Raw genomic sequence first — 21,147 nt, 5'->3', positions numbered from 1 at the left:
TGAAGTCAGTAAATAGCCTAGTATAAGCAACAGCTCACAGAGAGAGTGAGCCAGGGAGCAATAAATAGGCATATTTGTGCAATAATGAGGCATTGAATTTTACATCAAAGAAATGGTAAATTGAACACAAAATCAATATTTTGCAGTAGCCATCTCAGTCTCCGGACTTGAACCCCATTGAAAACGGGGTGGCAGGTAGCCAAGTGTTTAGAGCGTTGGGCCAGTAACCGAAAGGTTGCTGGATCGAATCCCTGAGCTGACAAGGTAAAATATTTCCCTCTACCCCTGAACAAGGCAGTTAGTCCACTGTTCCTCGGTAAGCCGTCATTGTAAATTAGAATTTGTTCTTAACTGACTTGCCTAGTTAAATAAAGGTTCAGTAAAAAAAATAAAAAGTAACCTGTGGTTTGAATTGAAGAGGGCAGTCCATAAACGCAGATGAAGGACATCAAGGATCTGGAAAGATCATTTATGAATGGTTTAAGATCTCATAACATTTTTAGTAAAAGGCTCAGTGCTGTTATCCGTGCAAAGTGAGGTTTTGAAAACAGAGGTGCTAATAATTTTGACCCCTATTTTTTATTTTTATTTTTTTATTACTTGTTAAACAAAATCTCGTTATTGTTTATCTATTGTATTAGTATAAAATAATATAATTTTCCAAAAAATATTAGCATACAATATGTATTTGTATTATTTATTTTATACAATTTTTTTTGCTTATCTTTATCAAGGGTGCCAATAAAATCTCACTTTTGACATAGCTAAAAGGTTATCAAAGCGCGGGAAGCTTTCATTGTGCGCACGACAGGCTGCTCTTTTTTAGGAAGCAGCCGCACTTTCGGCATCAGAAGTGAGTGTCAGCACTGGAGAAAGAATACCTCGCACACTGTCACGTCTTTCTTCTGCCCCAGCACAGCGGAATATAAGACTCCAACGCAGAGATAGAGATTCAAACGTCGTGTCGGAGCGGCAGGTAGGCTATAGGGAACCGGGGAACATCGGAATGCTCTGCCACTCTCCTCGCTCTTCTCTATCTGTTCTCAACTCCGCTTGCCATCAGTTACTGATTGAAGTCAAACAATCAAGCCGGGATTGCTGTCTACTGCCTTTCAGTAGGTCTACTCCCTCACTGCAATACCAATGCGAGGATACTGTCAGTGTATACAGTCAGCGAGTAAACGGACGGGAGGCGCGCATGTAAAATAGTCACTGACAAAATGGACAAAGGGAACTACATCATTGCTTCGCTTCTTTTTCAACTGCTGGACTTAATATGTGGACAGTTCTTTCCAGGTAAGTGTATTCTTGTTTCTCGGAAGTGCTTAGAAGCCTATAGGCTACTTTCATCTCAGTAGAGCCTGTGCTTTGGAGATGGCGATACGCAGGGACCGTGGGCAGGTGCATGCGTAGGAGTTAATGCTGCGTCTCCAACTTTTATTTTCGAATATTGTAGGCTACATACTTGAACCCACACGCACGCACGTACGCTCGCAACACACACACACGGTATCAAAATGCACGCCGTTCGAGCACTTGTTACTCAAAGCGCAATTTGGGGAGCTTTGGTCAAGCTTTTTTTCACAAGTATTCTGGGCTATAAAACATGACATTGACAAAGTCGAGAATATTGACCTGTATCTGTAATGCAGAATCGTTATGACACAGATAGGCTAAGCTATTCACCACATAACCATTACACAAAGCAGCGGTAATTTCGGAGTAGTTTATAACGTGATAATAAGTAAACTACGCATAACGTTGAATAGGCTATACGTGGACCAACTCGAATAAACTCTGCTTTTATTTTTTTTTAAACAACATTTCACTATACACTAGGCTAATTCCTATAACATAACCTAGGCTATGTACGGATATAATCTACCTCCCATATTCATACTCGCGATTCGGAATTAGGTTTTGATTGGAAATAAGTGAGACAGACCCATTGGTACATTGTGGCAAAAGTTTTCGTGGAAAATATATTTGTGCTGTAACCTATATTTAAACAGTTTAACATGACGGTAGTTAGAGGAAATGTTAAAATAACTTGATACCACGGAACAGACTGCTGTCTCAGTCACGTTAGCTTTTTCTTGCTCTCAAACTGTAGTCTTGTTGAATATCTGATAGTAGGCCTAATGAACAAAACTATTAAATAAATGTAGGCCTTCTTCATATTCACTGTTAATAAACAGAAAAACGAATCTAAATAAGAAAAGAAAAGGAATAATCATGACATTTATGAACGTGGTTGAAATCCGTAGACTGAAAGGCCGAATTTCTAATGATTTATTTTATTTGTTTCACAATTTTTATCATACTTTTTCAGTGCGATTGAATTTCTTATCTCGTGTATGAGCAAGTCTACAAAAAGTATTCATCAGAGACGGATGAGAAAGCGAGACACCCCACTGGCTGTTATTTTCTTGTTTTTTTTCCCTGGTTAAATGAAAGTCAATGAATTAAGTAGACCAGAACCTGCTGCTATTGCCTTGGGTGTCTATGGGACACACACACAGTTAAGTTGACCGGAACTGATCATTTAAAAAAATATCAATGACCAGAGTGAATTATCTTCATTTATCCACCAACTTCGGTGTTCATGAGCTCGAGACGGTCTGCCTGCTGAGTTGTTCACCCGTAAGGTGGCGCTCTGGGCACATCATTATATTACGCTCACCTACACCAGAGGATCATGCGCGCAAGAGAACTTTACTAAACAGTCAAGGACAAAGATGGTTTTAAATCCGAGACCCTTGGAATACCCATTCTTCTTAAAAATAAATTAAGGCAGTTTATTACTTACGTTTGTGGTTATTTATCGTAGAAATTGATGATCACACTTTATGGATTGGTGTCCATTTTATTTATTTCCGATGCATATCTCCATATGGATTTGGTGGTAGACTGATTTATTTTTTAAATCAAACTTAATTCTTGGACAAACGCATGGAAACCTCTCTTTTGTTGTTGGTAATGTGCATTAGTCACACAACTCTAATATATAATGTGCAGTAGGCCCTGCTGTAAATCAGGATATTCTGTGTAGATATTTATTTTATTTTTATGAATTGATATATCATGCCAGTCAGTGATCTGCATTTCAGCACCACTCTCCCAAATAAGCAGAAAAACAGACAACCAACATTATTCATTTCAATGGGAAATAGTAGTGATGAATGCAGCCCATTGCCCCTTTGCCAAGGAAAGAAATCTAGTGGAAAAATGTAGCTTCTCTGCATACATTACCAAGGGCTCCCCACTCCTTTGCATACATCATCCTGCAGCACCCTAACACCTGCAATGTAACAGGAGACAGCAGTCACTCTGTATGCTGGAGAGGACACTCGCTAGCCAAGTGCTGCCAGACTAATGGTAATTCCAGGCTGATGCAGTGTCAGTGTTCAAGGCCCCTCTCGCCAGCCCTTCCATTTTAGGGAGCAGGTTCGTGTTTTTCGTCATAAATCTTGTTCTGGGCAGCAGCTCTGCAAAGTGGTCACTAGCTGGCACAGCCACAAAGTCCTAATATCTGAAGATTTTTAAACTAACCCTAACCTTAACCCTAACATTAGGCATACTGCTAACCCTAATGCCTAACGCTGACCTTAAATTAAGACGAAAACGCCAATTTTTGTTTTCATTACAAAAAAAATATATATAGCCAATTTTGACTTTGCAGCTGGCCTATCTAAGGGAAAATCACTGTTCTGCCTCCAGGACAAAACTCATGACAATAAATGTCAACCTGCTGTTAGGGAAGGACACACACATTGGCAGCTTAGAGATAGTGTGCGTGTGTGTGTGTGTGTGTGTGTGTGTGTATGTGTGTTTACCGTGAACTTCAGTTTGCTCCAGAGTATTTATAAACAATTTCTGTTAGGTTTTGTTGATATTCCACTATGGCTGAAGCTAAAAAGTGAGGGGTGTTATTTAGGATTGGTTTGACTTGGGATTTTATTTACACTGAACACAAATATAAACGCAACAATTTCAAAGATGTTACTGAGTTACAGTTCATATAAGGAAATCATTCAATTGAAATACATTGATTAGACCTAATCTAAGGATTTCACATGACTGGGAACACAGATATGCATATCTTGGTCACAGATACTGTACCTTAAAAAAAAGTATGGGTGTGGATCAGAAAACCAGTCAGTATCTAGTGTGACCACCATTTGCATCATGCCGCATCTCCTTTGCATAGAGTTGATCAGGCTGTTGATTGTGGCCTGTGGAATGTTGTCCCATTCGTCTTCAATGGTTTTGCGAAATTGCTGGATATTGGCGGGAACTGGAACGCGCTGTGTACATGTCGATCCAGAGCATCTCAAACATGCTCAATGGGTGAAAAAGCCGTATGTGGAGGTCCTGGGCTGGCGTGCTTAAACGAAGCCTGCAGCTGTGAGGCCGGTTAGACATACTGCCAAATTCTCTAAAACAACGTATGGTAGAGAAATGAATAATTCAATTCTCTGGCAACAGCTCTGCTGGACATTCCTGCAGTCAGCATGCCAATTGTACACTTCCTCAAAACTTGAGACATCTGTAGCATTTTAGAGTGGCCGTTTACTGTCCCCAGCACAAGGTGCACCTGTGTAACGCTCATGCTGTTTAATCAGCTTCTTGATATGCCACACCTGTCAGGTGGCTGGATTATCTTGGCAAAGGAGAAATGCTCATTAACAAGGATGTAAACACATTTGTGCGCACAAGTTGAGAGAAATAAGCTTTTTGTGTGTATCTTTTATTTCAGCCCACGAAACATCGGACCAACACTTTACATGTTGCGTTTATTTCTTTGTTCAGTATAGTTATTTTTAATTGAGTACTACTCTGTCACTATACTTCCATAATTGTGCTTTATTCCACAGGTAGGCAAAACATACACTTTAACTTTAAATTAGCTGTTGTGATTTAAGTAAAATTTATTTTGAATAACAATTTCAAAGAGGTCTGAATATTGTAATAGAAGATGGTTAAAGAAACTGGATGTCATCCAAACAAGAAATTGTGGCAAGCAATTCAACTGTGATTGCCCCAGCAAATGTAACCGGGAGTCACTCAAGCACTGATAGGGGAAACGACTACACCTCCAGAACTTCAGAGAGGGGAAAAATGTACTTCAAGTGGTCGAGAAATGAAACACCTGAGAGCACAAATGAGTTGGGAGGCTGTCGGAGAATTAATGAATTTCACACGCATGCCTTTCCTTTGGGCCTTTTAGAAAAAAGGTTGAAAACAGTAAAAAAAGGAGAAAAATATATCTGGAACATGATTTTTCCCAATCAGTCCATGAGAACCTGTCAGAAGCCTAATTGTTTCTTTCAACTCCCCGTTATCGTCTGGCCCCTTGTGTTGCCGTGGCAGCAGCGGGGCAGCAGAGTGGCAGGAGCACTTTTTGACAAGCTGTCTGTCACTCACCGGTACTGTCTGTTTAGTATGCTCGCCCACCCGGTCACGTTCTCTCTTTTTTTCCCAGAGAAGAGAGCTGCATTTGCTGTGTGTGGATGGAGCTGTATTTGCCAGCGGTCTGCTTATCTGCATGATTGTGTCACCCTAATCCACAGCACTTATTCTATTTGCCTGACTAAATGACAGCTTAATACAGGGGCAGGCCTGTGCCACAGGACGCTAAAGTGCAAGCCGCTGGAAGAATGTCTCTCTCTCTCTCTCTCTCTTTTTCAATGACATACTTAAAAGCTAGATATCATGCCTGAAAACCTTGTTGTGAAGCAGAGGAGGAATGCCTGGTTTTATTGCTGACCGAGGCTCATATTCTTTGAGGTGAAAACCAGGGCCTGTATTTAGAAAGGGTTTTAGAGTAAGAGTGCTGAACTATCTAGGATCAGTTTTGTCCTTTAAATCATAATGAATATTGAGGGGGGAACTGATCTTAGATCAGTACTCTGACTTTTTGTGATACGGGACCTGACATTCTGTAGTTGCTCAAAGTTTAACCTGATATTTCAAGGCACGAAGCACATAATGACTCAGTAGAAAGAGGATGAGAGAGAGAAAGAGAGTGAGGGAGAGAGGATGAGGGAGAGGGGAAGATAGAGGGAGATGGCTATGAGAGAGGAAGAGAGAAATGGAGAAAAAGAGAGTCGGTGCAGGGGTTTCCTGATATACAGGGGTTTCCGAGGGTTTAAAAGGTGATACAATTTAATTATGTTTTTCTCATTGTGCAGCGCTGGATTTACAGGTATTGCCCAATTATTGAGAGATTCATGAAAGTACGGGGGGAAATTGATCCGTTGTACTGTCACCTGGGAATTGACAGAGCAGGTTAAGACATAAACCGTAATTTGAGCAAACACCTCTCTCGCCTTTGTTTGTGGTGTGAGAAAGGGACAAACAAATTATCAAAGCCTGACTGGCGAGGAAGTGACACACAATAGGACTATTATCTAGGAAAAAAAACCACAAACATTGTTTTCCTCTATTTTCATGTGTTCTATTCCTACGCCATACAGTATATGGACATTTTCGAATCAATTGATGGCGATTAGTATAGTTCTCACGTTAAAGAAACTGTTGGACTTGTGTTTGGATGTTATCGAGACTACACAGAAATACCAAATCATCCCTAAAAAAAGAACTCTAGTGTTGTAGCTAGCAATTAATCAGCGACATCCATCTCATGCCATCATCTTACACTATATTGTGTCTTGCCGGAATTCTATTCAGAGAGGAAAACTAAAGCTGAGGATTTTGAGACCATACACAGGAGGCCAATCTCCCCACACTTTGGGTGTTTTCCAAATGGCACCCTATTCCTTACATAGTGTACTACTTTTAACCAGAGTGTCTATTGGCTCTCGTCAAAATTAGTGCAACTATATAGGAAATAGTGTGCTATTTGGGAAGCAGCTCTTCATTACACAGGAGCAGAAACTCTACTACTGAAATCAGAGTGGTGAGCAAAATGGAGATGGAGAGGGAGGGGGGAGAGAGCAGGAGAGTGTGGAGGCAAGATAGGGAGAGGGAAGAGTAAGAGGGGAAGGTTCGGGTTAGATAGGAGGGAGAGAGCGTATGAGAGAGAATGGAGAATGAAAGGGATGGATAGACGGAAAGAGGGAGCTCCTCTGTGTAGACTCAAGAGACTGTGCCAGTATAAGGAAGGTCCCCTCGAGGCTGTGCTTTTACGATTTGCTCAACAATCCTCCAGCTCTCAAGCAGGCGTCTTTCTACGCGATGTTTGCGAAGTGAGCCCTCAATTCTCCCAGGACTCACAGTACAGTAATCCAGCATCTGCCTCCTCTCTCCACTCTGCTCTCCCATCGTCTTTGACTGTTACCTTTCTTTCTCCATTGTCTCTCTTTCTCCTTGTTTTTCTCCTTCTCCTTCGCTTTCTCTGTCCCACCCACCCTCACACCAACAAGCCCGCACCAACTAGCCAGATATCTTCATCGATAATGGCATGCACCGTCATTTCTCTATTTCTCTCTCTCTCCTCCTCCTCAAAGTGTGCGATGGATGGAGAAGTACATGCACATTCTCTTCCCCCACTCTCATTGTCAGGATCCATCAAAAATGGTACCGTTAATTGGACAGAGAGGAAGAGAGGGTTAACGTAAATTCAGACTTGATTAATAGATAATAATTACTTCTGTCGTCAACGGAAATAATTACCGGCAAATTGCTGCTCAGATTGGAAGTCTCGAACAAAAAGCTGCTGCACTGGCAGCCGTCTCTGCCTCTCCGTCAAACATTTATTTCAGATTTAGAGGGTAGCCATGGAAAAGTGCTCCTCATATTAGATTTTATAGGTACAGTGCACCAAAAAGTTGGTGACCACTGTATTAGTCTATAGTGCATTCGGAAAGTATTCAGACCCCTTGACTTTTTCCATATTTTCTTACATTACGGAATTGTTCTAAAACGGATTAAATAAGAAATGTTCTTAATCTACACACAATATGCCATAATGACAAAGCGAAAACAGATTTTTAGAAATGTTTACTAAATGTATTAAAAATTAAAAACAGATACCTTATTTACATAAGTATTCAGACCCTTTGCTAAGAGACTCGAAATTGAGTTCAGGTGCTTCCTGTTTCTGTTGATAATCCCTGAGATGTTTGTACAACTTGATTGGAGTCCACCTGTGGTAAATTCAATTGATTGGACATGATTTGGAAAGGAACACACCTGTCTATATAAGGTCCCACAGTGACAGTGCATGTCAGAGCAAAAACCAAGCCATGAGGTCGAAGGAATCGTTCGTAGAGCTCCAAGACAGGATTGTGTCGAGGCACAGATCTGTGGAAGGGTACAAAAAAAATTATGCAGCATTGAAGGTCCCCAAGAACACAGTGGACTCCATCATTCTTAAATGGAAGAAGCTTGGAACCACCAAAAACTCTCCCTATAGCTTGCCGCCCGGCCAAACTGACCACTCGGTGGAGAAGGGCCTTGGTCAGGGAGGTGACCAAGAACCCAATGGTCACTCTGAAAGTGGTACAGACTTTCTCTGTGGAGATGGGAGAACCATCCAGAAGAACAACCATCTATGCAGCACTCCACCAATCAGGCCTTTATGGTAGAGTGGCCAGACGGAAGTAACTCCTCAGTAAAAGACACATGCCAGCCCGCTTGGAGTTTTCCAAAAGGCACCTAAAGGACTCAGACCATGAGAAACAAGATTCTCTGATCTGATGAAACAAAGATTGAACTCTTTGGCCTGAATGCAGAGCGTCACGTCTGGAGGAAACCTGACACCATTACTACGGTGAGGCATGGTGGTGGCAGCATCATGCTGTGGTGATGTTTTTCAGCGGCAGGACTGGGAGACTAGTCAGGATCGAGGGAAAGATGAACGGAGCAAAGTACAGAGAGATCCTTGATGAAAACCTGCTCCACAGCGCTCAAGACCTCAGACTGGGGCGATGGTTCAACTTCCATCAGGGCAACGACCCTAAGCACACAGCCAAGACAACGCAGGGGTGACATTGGGACAAGTCTCTGAATGTCCTTGAGTGGCCCAGCCAGAGCCTTGACTTGAACCCATCATACCCAAGAAGACTTGAGGCTGTAATCGCTGCCAAAGGTGCTTCAACAAAGTAAAGAGTCTGAATACTTATGTAAATGTGATATTTCCGTTTTTTATTTGTAAAAACTGTGCTAAAATTGATTAAAACCTGTTTTTGCTTTGTCATTATGGGGTATTGTGTGTAGATTGATGAGGGGGAAAAAACAATTGAATCCATTTTAGAATATGGCTGTAACGTAACAAAATGTGGAAAAAGTCAAGGGGTCTGAATACTTTCCGAATGCACTGTATATAGACTATGGCCTATTATTATGTGTGTTAACATATTGTTAGGCTATAATTTCAGTTTCTTTTGATGGTGTTTTAATTTGCAGTGTGTGACCTAATCTACTTTGATTGGGCTCCGTGCCAGCGATTTAAACTAGAAAAGCAATCTAATAAATACATTTCATATGCTGTTTACAGCAGCGGAATTGGAAATACCCCCAAAAAACTTGAACGGTGTAGATTGCATTTGATAGCGAGGTCGTCAGAATTGGCAAAGGTGCCATCAATATAGAGGTCATTACACTTGATAAGGCCATTCCTCTGCCACAGCCTGAAAGTTGAATCCAGTTTAGCTGGAAGGAAGAGGTGATTATGACATATAGGACATTGAATAAAAAAATCACAGAATTAAAAATGTTGATGGAGTTGAGTTCAAAGTTTAAGAGTACTGCTAACAATTGGATTGGATGTGTAGGTTGAAGCTGAGAGAGGAATACTGGAGGTGACTAAAGCTGGCAAAGAGAAACAGGAGTTGGCTTCTGTTGACACTAGTCAGTTTCTGGAGTGTGAAGCCAGTAAATAATGTGTTGTATATGTATATTTGCTGCTCAGTAATCATTTACTGTATAAAGTTAGTAAGGGCTTGTCCTCCGTGTGTTCTATCTCTCTGGAGGAATACTTTACGTATTCTCACCACCCCATAAAAAGAAGATATAAGTTTAACCACTGAAATGAGAAAAGACATGGGTAGAAAAAGAGGGGGACATTGTAACAAATACAGAAATCGGGGCAATACATTTATCGTGATACAATTCACTTTACCAGCTAAAGTAAGGTGGAGAATATTCCATCTCTGAAAGTCCAGAGATGTTAATAAGGGGAATTAAGTTGTCATCATGGAGGGAAGACAAGGTACAGGTGATATTGATCCATAAATATTTAAAGCCAGACTTGGACATACAAAATGGAATGGTATCCTGCGGAATTTGTAATGCCAATTCATTAATAGTAAAACATTCACTTTTCGAGAATTTATATTCCTAACCCGAACAAACACACCAAACCTACTCAGTAGATCCACTATATCAGGGACACACGCTTCAAGGTCTGATATATAAAAGCAAGTCATCTGCATACAAGAAACTTTGTGTTCCAGTCCCCATCTGTAAATACTGTGTATTGAGGGTGTGACCTTTAGCATAATAGAAAGGGGTTCTATTGCCAGGGCAAATAACAGAGAGTACAATGGACATCTTAGGCGTGTGGCCCTTGACAATGGGAAACACTGTGAACGCAGTTTGTTTATACTGACGTCTTGAGTAATGAGTAAAACAATCAGATCCGAGAAACGAAGTTCACTCCAAAGCCACATTTTCCCAGTACAGAGAATAAATAGTCCCATTCTACCCTGTCAAATGCCTTCTCTGCATGTAAAGAGATAATTACTTCAGGAACGTCTGAAGATGCAGGAGTGTATGACATTGAGCAGATGCCGATTGTTAGAAAAGGAGTGGCGACCCTAAATAAACCCTGTCTGATCCATTGATATGAGGTCTGTCATAGTAGACTTTAATCGAGAGGCGAGCCGCTAACATTTTAACGTCTGCATTCAAAAGCGAGAAAGGTCTGTATGAGCCACACTCATATGCATCTTCGCCGGGTTCTCCATCAGAGATTGGGCTACTCTGGTCCAGGCCATGTTTGAACATTTAAAGAAGGAGTGGTGCCAGTTTGGCAGAAAACTTATTGTAAAATTCGATTGGGTAGCCATCTGGGCCAGGGGATTTCCCTTGCAATTATTAATTTCAATGGGATTAACTGTTTGAATACGTGAGGTAGCGTACATTTTGGGAATCAGCTGTGAGGCAGATTTGCACTTGAGCTGTTGAGCTAGAAGTCGACTAGTCTTTTCTCCATGCTTGTAAACAAAACCACTTGCGCGGAGTAAATGCTGCTTAGCCTTATCTGTGGAAAATTAAACAAAACAGCTGATTAAAGGTATTCTGGAATTTGAGCAACAATACACTAAAGGCCTTTCTTTGTAACGTTCTGGTGATGGAAAGGAGTATTGTTAGTCTAGTTCCAGAATGGCATTAATCAGCTGTAGTTGTTGTTTAATTTTTGTTGTTTTTTGAGAAGAGAGGAATAGGAAATTATTTCCCCAAACCATAGATGGAGAGATCGGATGTGTTTTATTTGTCTCAATAAAGACATCAATTGCATTTCTAAAAACCTGTTTTGATTTGCCATTATGGGGTATTGTGTAGATTGATGAGGGGGAAAAAACAATTTAATAAAGGCTGTAATGAAAATAAAATTGGAAAAAGTGAAGGGGTCTGAATACTTTCCGAATGCACTGTATATTCGAATGAAACGAGCCTCTCCAGAAGTCGATGAAGTGACAATAGCAATCCAGCTCGGAGGACCGAATTGGCCATTATGTTCTCGAAATGGGTGTCACAGCGCTCATCGCCTTTGATCCCAGATGGTTCCCAGGGACGGGTCCACCTCCTGGGCTCAGTCACGTCCACGAGAGGACATTGTGTCATCGTGGGGGGCACATTCAAAGATGCCCTTTTCTAACCTTTCCTGTTACCTCTTGTCAGGCCTTGAGAGACTTCATCGCTTAATTTATTGGCTTCCGAGGACTTGACAGTGCCGTGTCAGAAAGAAATGGTCTATTCTGGAAGCTCGTCTCATGCGGCTGCTCCTTTAGCTTAGCCAGGTGGAGCTTTTTAGCCACCAGTGATTTGCACGTTGTGAAGGAGAACGGTGTCCATCCATGCTTTGGCTTAGGTATGGTTCAGTATGACGTTAAAAGTGCACACTGTAGTTCACACTGATCAGGGTGGTGTTTTTACTCATGGACTTTCTGGACCGCGTCAATCTCCCTTGAACATGTTATTAGGCCTTATAACTGACATACTGTATAACCACCGTCTTCAAATAAGGGATCTCAATAAGACAACCAGTCAACCTTGTCTATGCATCAGCTCTTTGGCTAACAAAAGGGGATTTGAAAAATACAGTCTAAACGCCCTTTCTGAGGATTAAAGAAAGACAGCGGCAGACAAATAGGAGGGGAAAGTGAAAGTATTAAATTGCATTTAAGTCAATGTTAGCCCGGCAGAATGAAAGCTGGCAGTAATGAACTGGCTGAGCTCCTTCAAGACTTGGGGCTTTGTCGGAGTGATGCGTCTGGAAGGGTAACAAAGACCCCTTGTGCATTCTCTCCCTCCAGAGAGACCATTAACCTTTCCCCAGCATTCACACGCACACTTCCCCCAGACACTTCCTCTACCGCCAATGGCCCGCTTTGTTTCTTCGCGGGAAGATTAAATGCCCCTAATTGGTTAGGCTAATGTCAATTTGTCGGAGTGTACTAATGCCTGCCACATTATTTAGTCCCTTGTGAAAAGGTCAGGCTTGGGCGCTCGTGTGCCCTGAGATATACTTCTACACTACACTACAGTAAGTCTCGACCTAGCCCTGTCACTGGGTAGAAGAAAAACACTTGAAGTGAGTGTCTTTGTGAGTTCTGCCAGGACGGTGATAAAGGTGACCAAAGCATTGTTTTTGACACTGAACCAGGTGCAGGCTTTGGCTGGAGTTTAAAAAAAATCTTGTTCCATGTCATAAAGCTGTGAACACAAATGGGCGATAAGAGGCATAACTAATCATCGCCCTGCTCCAGGTTGGCGAGGTGTGATTTGCAGACAATTGCACGAACTGGCACATTTTCTGGCTGGCGCTTGCATTGTTGCATTGTTGTTTTCCTAGCAAATAATAACTTAGGACATGTGTGCATTCCTATCAAATTAAGTGCCTTATTTTCTGTATATCGTTTTGTCATTTCTACTGTAGCATACAGTAGGTATGTATGTATGTTTTTATGTATGTATGGAGCATAATGTATTTACAGTTTTATTCACGTTTTCAAGTTCTGGTGACAAATAATTATTGCATTGATTGTAATGGACACCTATGATGCGTGTAAAATAATTTTTTGAAGGTTGTACTGATTATAATGAGCTAATGCTAAGCTATTTGCCAGCTACGTGTGGTGCCATGTATGTTGTACCTAACATGGGTTTGTTATGATTTTCTTTGAGCTAAGTTAGCATTAGCTAGCTAGCTAGCTAGTCATTCACCTCTCTCAAGACTATGTATTAATGCTACAATCTCAGGGTTTGACTCTGGTTAATTGAATGTTTTCATATGCTTTCTCGCAAGTGTAATGCCTTTAATTTTTTCAGTCTGTGTTTAGATATATACAGTATATCGATTTAAGATCTTGGTTGGCCACTGTTGTTGATATTGTTTTCTTTTGGTCGTGTTTGCAGGATCTTTCCCTGCTGTCTTTATTGCAGTCGCGCTTTGGTCGCACTGCACCTGAGTATCAGGTTTTACTCCCTGTAGTTATGAACGTAGATGTGCTGGAACAAGGCATGGATCACGCCCCTAACACAACCCATGGGCTCAAAGTCTTGACCAACAGAAACCTTTTCTTTTACTCTTGCTGTTTGTTCGAGCTAATAGAGGATACAGGTGACCCGACTTTTGACAGTAACACAGTTTATGATTGAGTTCAAACTATTTCAATTTGGCGTTGAAAAAGACTTATCTGTTAATAATTGGGAGCCCTCTTTTGTAGGTTAAGTTATGTGACAGATGGTTAACCGGGAGTTTGATCTTATTTGGGGAAGCCTGCAGTCCGCCTTAGAGGCGAGCATAGGACAGTTTTATTTTGCGCTGTTTTTATTTTTGATGTATTATTACGAGGATTTTGTGTAAGGGGGGTGGGGGGGACGTTATTTTGCCCAACTTTTTGGTACATGCTTTTTTAAATCACAGCATATGATTGGTGGTCTAATGCAGGGTTTTCATCTCTACCCCAGACTCAATTTAGTCATTTTCATTTCGAATGACTGACACGTCAGATATTGGGGTGGGAGTTGCAGTCGGCTATTAGGTTTACAAGCTGGAACGTCAAAGCAATGAATGGCCCGGTTAAATGAGCTAGAGTATTTGCTTATCTTAAGAATTTAAAAACCGATATAGCATTCCTAGAAGAAACATACAAGAATCTGTGAACAGCAGATCGTGGTAGACTCCGTAAAGCTTTGGTAGGACAAATATTTAATTCCAAATTCAATGCTAAGGCAACGGGAACAGCAATACTTATTCATAAGAAAGTACAATTTACTGCATATTGAGACAAATAAAATGCATTCGATCTCTCCAGTTACGCTTTGGGAAACACTTAAAGTTGTTCTTATTTCCTATTCCTCTTTTCTCAAAAAACAACAGAAAATTAAACGACAACTACAGCTGATTAATGCCATTCTGGAACTAGACCAAAAATACTAATTTCCATCACCAGAACGTTACAAAGAAAGGCCTTTAGTGTATTGTTGGTCTAATTCCAGAATAGCATTAATCAGCTCTTCAAACTCAGTACAATTTACTATCCACAGATAAGACTAAGCAGCATCTACTCCGCGCAAATAGCTTTGTTTATGAGCATGGAGAAAAGGCTGGTTGACTTCTAGCTCAACGGCTCAAGTGCAAATCTGCCTCACAGCTGATTCCCAAAATATACGCTACCTCACGTATTCTGACAGTTAATCCTATTGAAATTAATAATTGCAAGGGAAATCCCCTGGCCCAGATGGCTACTCAATCAAATGCTGGCACCACTCCTTCTTGAAATGTTCAAACATGGCCTGGACCAGAGTAGCCCAATCTCTGATGGAGAACCCGGCGAAGATGCATATGAGTGTGGCTCATACAGACCTTTCTCACTTTTGAATGCAGACGTTAAAATGTTAGCGGCTCGCCTCTCGATTAAAGTCTACTATGACAGACCTCGTATCAATGGATCAGTCAGGGTTTATTTAGGGTCACCACTCCTTTTCTAACAATCGGCATCTGCTCAATGTCATACACTCCTGCATCTTCAGACGTTCCTGAAGTAATTATCTCTTTACATGCAGAGAAGGCATTTGACAGGGTAGAATGGGACTATTTATTCTCTGTACTGGGAAAATGTGACTTGAGTGAACTTCATTTCCTGGATCTGACTGTTTTACTCATTACTCAAGGCGTCAGTATAAACAAACTGCGTTCACAGTGTTTCCCATTGTCAAGGGCCACACGCCTAGGATGTCCATTGTACCCTCTGCTATTTGCCCTGGCAATAGAACCCCTTTCCATTATGCTAAAGGTCACACCCTCAATACACAGTATTTACAGATGGGGACTGGAACACAAAGTCTCCTTGTATGCAGATGACTTGCTTTTATATATCAGACCCTGATGCGTGCGTCCCGGATATAGTGGATCTACTGTGAAGATTTGGTGCGTTTGTTCGGGTTTTAGAAATAAATAGTCAAAGTGAATGTTTTACTATTAATTAATTAGCATTACAAATTCCGCAGGATACCATTCCATTTCGTATGTCCAAGTCTGGCTTTAAATATTCATGGATCAATTTCACCCGTACCTTGTCTTCCCTCCATGATGGCAACTTAATTCCCCTTATTAACTAATTTAAACTGGACTTTCAGAGATGGATTATTCTCCACCTTACTTTAGCTGGTGAAGTGAATTGTATCAAGAAAAATGTATTGCCCAGATTTCATGGTCCTATATGTAATAATCACCTCTTCCTTCCAGCTAAACTGGATTCAACTTTCAGGCTGTGGCAGAGGAATGGCCTCACCAAGTGTAATGACCTCTATATTGATGGCACCTTCTCCAATTTTGACGACCTCGCTATCAAATGCAATCTACACCGTTCAAGTTTTTTTGTTTTGTTGCTATTTTCGCTATTGTATACAGTAGGCCTATAGGATAACATAATAACCTGAAAATGTTAGGCTGATGTGTGTTTGCTTTGTAACATTTAATTTTTGTAACTCGATGACTTTTCTTTTCTTTTAAGATGTGTTTGAAGGCATTCTGGCTGGGGGGGTGTTATGGGGTGAGGGAGATTGAGGGGGAGGGGGGGACAAAAAGGGGAAAAATGTCCAATGTCTTAATGTTTTATCCTCCACAGACCATACCTCCTCCCCTCCCCCCTTTTTATCACGGAATACCGAAACTTGTAGTATGGTCTCAATAAAATTATCCATAGCCTATACTATAGGCTATAGGCCTAGGCTATATAAATACCATGCTCGGAGAAGCACAGGGCAAAGTTATATTTTGAAGAAAATGTACTTCCTTCCCGAGTCTTTGCTTCAAATGGCTCTTTTACCAGGCTGCCTGCGCACATTCATCCACTTGCAACATATTTCCAGCCTCCAAACAGTGGTGAATGGAAAGATCATTTTTTTACACAAAACACCAAAAACTGCAGGCCTAATGACATTTGGCAATGGGCATTAGGCCAGAATTTATGTGTTCACTGCTGTCCAAGCACATCTCGGTGTGTCGGGCACTCATCTCTGCCTTGGCAAAATGTCAGTGTTCTCGTTGAACTTGAACAAATTGCCATCGATAAAATGCTACTGTGTTCATTGTCCGTATATTATTCCTCCCAATACCACAACCCCACCGCCACCATGGAGCACTCTGTTCACAACGTTGACATCAGCAAACCGCTCGGCCCGACGCCATACACGTGGTCTGCGGTTGTTAGGCCGGTTGGACGTACTGCCAAATTCTCTAAGATAAATTAACTTTAAATTCTCTAGCAACAGCTCTGTTGGACATTGTTGCAGTCTGTACGCTCCCTCAAAACTTGAGACATCTGTGGCATTGTGTTGTGTGACAAAACTTCGCATTTTAGAGTGGCCTTTTATTGTCCCCAGGTTTAATCAGCTTCTTGATATGCCACACCTGTCAGGTGGATGGAGTATCTTGGTAAAGGAGAAATGCTCACTAACAGGGGTCTAAACACATTTGTACACAACATTTTAGAGAAATAAGCTTTTTATGTGTAAAGAGCATTTCGGCGATCTTTTATTTCGGCTCATGAAACATGGGACCAACACTTTACATGTTGCGTTTATATTTTTGTTCAGTGTATGTTGGTTGGTGATATGGGTTCGGACACGTCCTTGCACTTTGAAAGCGATAATGTCAAGCTGAGTGAACTAAGTAAACAGCAGATACGTTTTGCGTTTTTGATGTTTGATGCTGTGAAACTTGGGGAATACCTCTCAGATGAGTAAATCCTGTCATGATCACAGTGGTGAAGCAGGAGCTCGATTGCTCTCTGTCTCATGGAAATAGTTGCCGTGTTTTAGCTGTATATAGTCAGCTAACTAGTTGGTTGTTTTGTCTTGTTTTAACCCCTGTAATTCATATGGAAACGGCCCAAGCTGCTTGCTATAGCTAGCTAGCTGGCTAGTCTGTCATGCAAGGAAAGTTGTGTATGGCTGTAAATTTGGGCTGTGCTTGCAAAGTCTCAACCTCAGCTGTCACTATCACTAGCTGGCTATATACCTAGCTAACTAGCTACCGAAATGGAGGTTAGAGTACTTCGTGTTTATCTTAGGTCATGGTTGCTAGGTACAGATATTCATAGGCTATACATTGCCTCGTTTTCCTATTATTTGACAGCTTAGCTGTCATGTTAGGGTAGATGCCCGTGCAGTGGAGCTTGTATGATATTGAGTTGCAGTGATATTTGTTTACATACTGTAGCAGCTAACAAGTTGCTTGTTTTGTCCTGTTTCTACTGATGCAATTCATTTCTACCGCTGAAATTCACCCTACACGGTGATTATTAGGAAGAGAGTATGTGTATGGTTTAGAAAAAGAGAGGAAGGAAGATAGAGAGACCGTGTGAGTGACAGAGAGAGAGATGATGTTCCTGACCACAATTGTATCCTATTTGTTGCTCCGTTCCCCGCTCTCTCTCCTCCTTCCCTCTCCCTCTGTTAGTCTGTTCCTCTAGGTCAGTGAAAGCGAGGGAAGTGATGTGGAGAGTCAGGGCTCAGCAGCAGAAGGCAAGGAGGAAGAGGAGTTAGAGATGATAGGAGGGATAGAGCTGTGGAGGGTGGAGGAAGAGGAGGCAGGATTGGAGCGAGAGGAGAGTGGAGGGAGAGAGGAAGAGGAGAGAGCGGAGACTGGAGGGAGAGGAACATAGAGAGGAGGAGGAAGAGGGAGAGGAGGAGGCAGAGGAGGAGGGAGTGGAAGAGGGAGAGCACACCAGAGAGGGAAGCCTACATTTCCATGGAGTGACTCTGCCCCAAGTCCCACCATTCACCATTGTACAATACAGCCTGGGCCCCTAAAGTGACAGGGTTTTGGACAGATTTTTTTTTCTTTCAGATGTGGGGTTTAATACCAACCTGTCCGCCACCAGATCCAATTCACTGAATTGTTTTGAAACACTTTCTGAATATAATTATAATTATAATTGTTTTAATTTTTCTAATTGCGAGTGTATTTAATTAACATTGTAAAATGAATGGATTCACATACAAGGTGTATAACTTAAGTTGCAACGCATTAACAAGCATTGCAAGGCATTATTCCAGGCGTGATCAGAGAGGCCCTGGGGTGGAGAGACAAAGAAAGAGAGAGCGTATCTCACCACAGCAGGTCAGGAACAAAGAAGAGAAAGAACAATGAATCTAAGACCTTTCATAACCATTTGTTTAGGTAAAAAATCTGAGATGTTGACCAACAGAATACTGTTGAGTTAACCTCCAAACAGATATCAGACCTACAGGGTGTAAAGGCAACTGAACGGGGGTTGTCAAGAGCAACACAGAGAAGGCTGAATTCCGGAGAAGACAACACATTTTTTTGCAGACTTTTGAGTCACTTTGGGGGCTGAAGATGACAATTCCCAATAACTACACTATATATACAAAAGTACTTGGACATCCCTTCAAATGAGTGGATTCGGCTATTTCAGTCACACCCGTTGCTGACAGGCAATCGAGCACACAGCCATGCAATCTCCATAGACAAACATTGGCAGTAGAATGACCCCACTGAAGAGCCCAGTGACCTTCAACATGGCACCATCACAGGACACCACCCTTCCAACAAGTCACCCTGTCAAATTGTCTGAATATTGTCCTCTGGTCACATTTTTGATTCTTTTTTAAATAATATGAGTGAGTAATTTAGTCAAATTTACTACAATTTAAATACTCTAGGGTTTTTTGCGTGTTGAGAGTTGATACGTTTTTGATAATGCGTGACTGTCTTTAGACAATGGAAAACAAAATGAGTGTTATTCCTATTGACATGAATGTGACGTGGTGCTCTTTAAAAATAAGTTAACTTTGCTTTTGAGCTAGAGTGTGCCTGTTTGTTTGAAATGTGTGAAAAATGTGCTTTATCGTCAACATTTCAATAATCTACAGCAGTATTCTAGAAATAAATTGGGTTCTGGACCTCATAATAACCCATATTCGAGTAAATTACATTACAATTAAGCGGCAGGGGTGCAGCCACAGAGATGATCTGAAACTAGACTAATTCCAGAAGGCCTAATTCATTTAAACAGTCCGTTTTAATTTGACTTTAGGTTTCAGGTTGTATTTATGCGCACCAAAGAAAAGAAGTGAAAGACACAACAGTACAGATTTTTTTTAAACGTGTAAAAATGGTATGCAGGTGAGGTTGGAAGCCCAAAAGCCCACCATAAATATAAGTACAATTTTCTTTTTTGTTCAATCAGTCAAACAAAGCATATTAATTCTAATTGTACATGATACTGTATACTCAGTATACAAGAAAAACCATTAGGCTACTAACAACAAGAGGGATTTGTGTTGGAGCCTATTTCTTCCTAATCAAGAAATAAGAGGTAGGCCTACTTGTTTGACCGACTAAATTATAGTCTGGTATCTATAGATTTTGTCAGCCAATTCCTTCAATCACCATGCACTCCTTAAATACTGTATCTCAGTGTCATTGAAGAGCCTGGCGTGTTAAGTTAAAACCAGGACTCGAATTGAGGGCGTATGTGAGGGTATTGTGGATTTTGTTCAAGAAAATGACTAAAAGCATAGGCCTACCCCTTGTTATGATAGACCTGGTTATATAAAGCGATCTATAAGGATGCTTTAGTCTGCAATACTAGAAACAAGCTGTAAAATTCCTGGGAAAGACGTGACTCCGATGCATATGGGATACCTTTGGTTTGTCTCTGACATTCCGAGGCTATAGCCAAGGAGGAAAACAATTTGCTACGTTAGACATTTCAACAAGCTATTAAACAACTTACTAATTCTTAAATCACTCATGAGCAAGCCGGGTAGCCTAAGAAGGAATGAAAATGTGTTCTTTAAGCTATACTATTATTATTTCAAGGCTATAGCCTGCCATTTTAAGAAATCAATTGTGAAGCATTTGTGACATGCTAAAGGCTGGCAGGAGCACTCAGCATTTCAACAGCACATCAACAACAGCACTTCCTCAACATGCCTATACATTTCACGTTTAGGCTGTATAAAATGAAATGTAAAAAAAAAGATTGACTTAGAATTAAATAATAATGAAATGAAAAAATGCCATATTAGGCTATACAGTCATTGTAAGCCTTTGAATTAGAAATACGAGTTTGGCCACTCTTTGGTTTGACGATCATGCAGTGAGATATGCATGCCTAGTTTGTTAATATAACATGACAGATGCTCTTATATCTCCATGCCCTATTCACAGTCAACAGAAATCTATTTTCTGACAACAATATCATGGAATAAAATAGAATACATTTGAAAAATTATAGTTTCCCAAATTTAAAAAAAGTGCATATAGGCCTACCTGATGATATGTGGCTGCTGTGGTAAACAACTAATGCTTTTTCTCGGAATCATTGATGATCAGATACTTCAGTTGAAAGTGATTATGTTGCTCTCATTTTTTTTTACAGTTGATAGACAACTTTAGCACTGTTACAAACTTAG

General features: G+C 41.0%; 1 protein-coding gene across 8 annotated transcripts in view; it reads left to right on the top strand.

Annotated features, from left to right (window-relative positions):
• The first annotated feature begins 856 nt into the window (after window positions 1-856).
• Window positions 857-21,147, top strand: part of LOC139535357 (receptor-type tyrosine-protein phosphatase T) — a 504,254-nt gene continuing 483,963 nt past the window's right edge. For all 8 annotated transcript variants that reach the window (XM_071334697.1, XM_071334695.1, XM_071334698.1 and 5 more), the window contains exon 1: window positions 857-1,296. In XM_071334697.1, coding sequence (XP_071190798.1) covers window positions 1,221-1,296 — 76 coding nt within the window. In that variant the 5' untranslated portion in view covers window positions 857-1,220. The remainder of the gene's footprint in view (window positions 1,297-21,147) is intronic.

The sequence above is a fragment of the Salvelinus alpinus genome, chromosome 12 (genome assembly GCF_045679555.1).
Source record: "Salvelinus alpinus chromosome 12, SLU_Salpinus.1, whole genome shotgun sequence".
In the NCBI taxonomy this organism is placed as follows: domain Eukaryota; kingdom Metazoa; phylum Chordata; class Actinopteri; order Salmoniformes; family Salmonidae; genus Salvelinus; species Salvelinus alpinus.
This window is presented reverse-complemented; position numbering and strand designations above follow the sequence as displayed.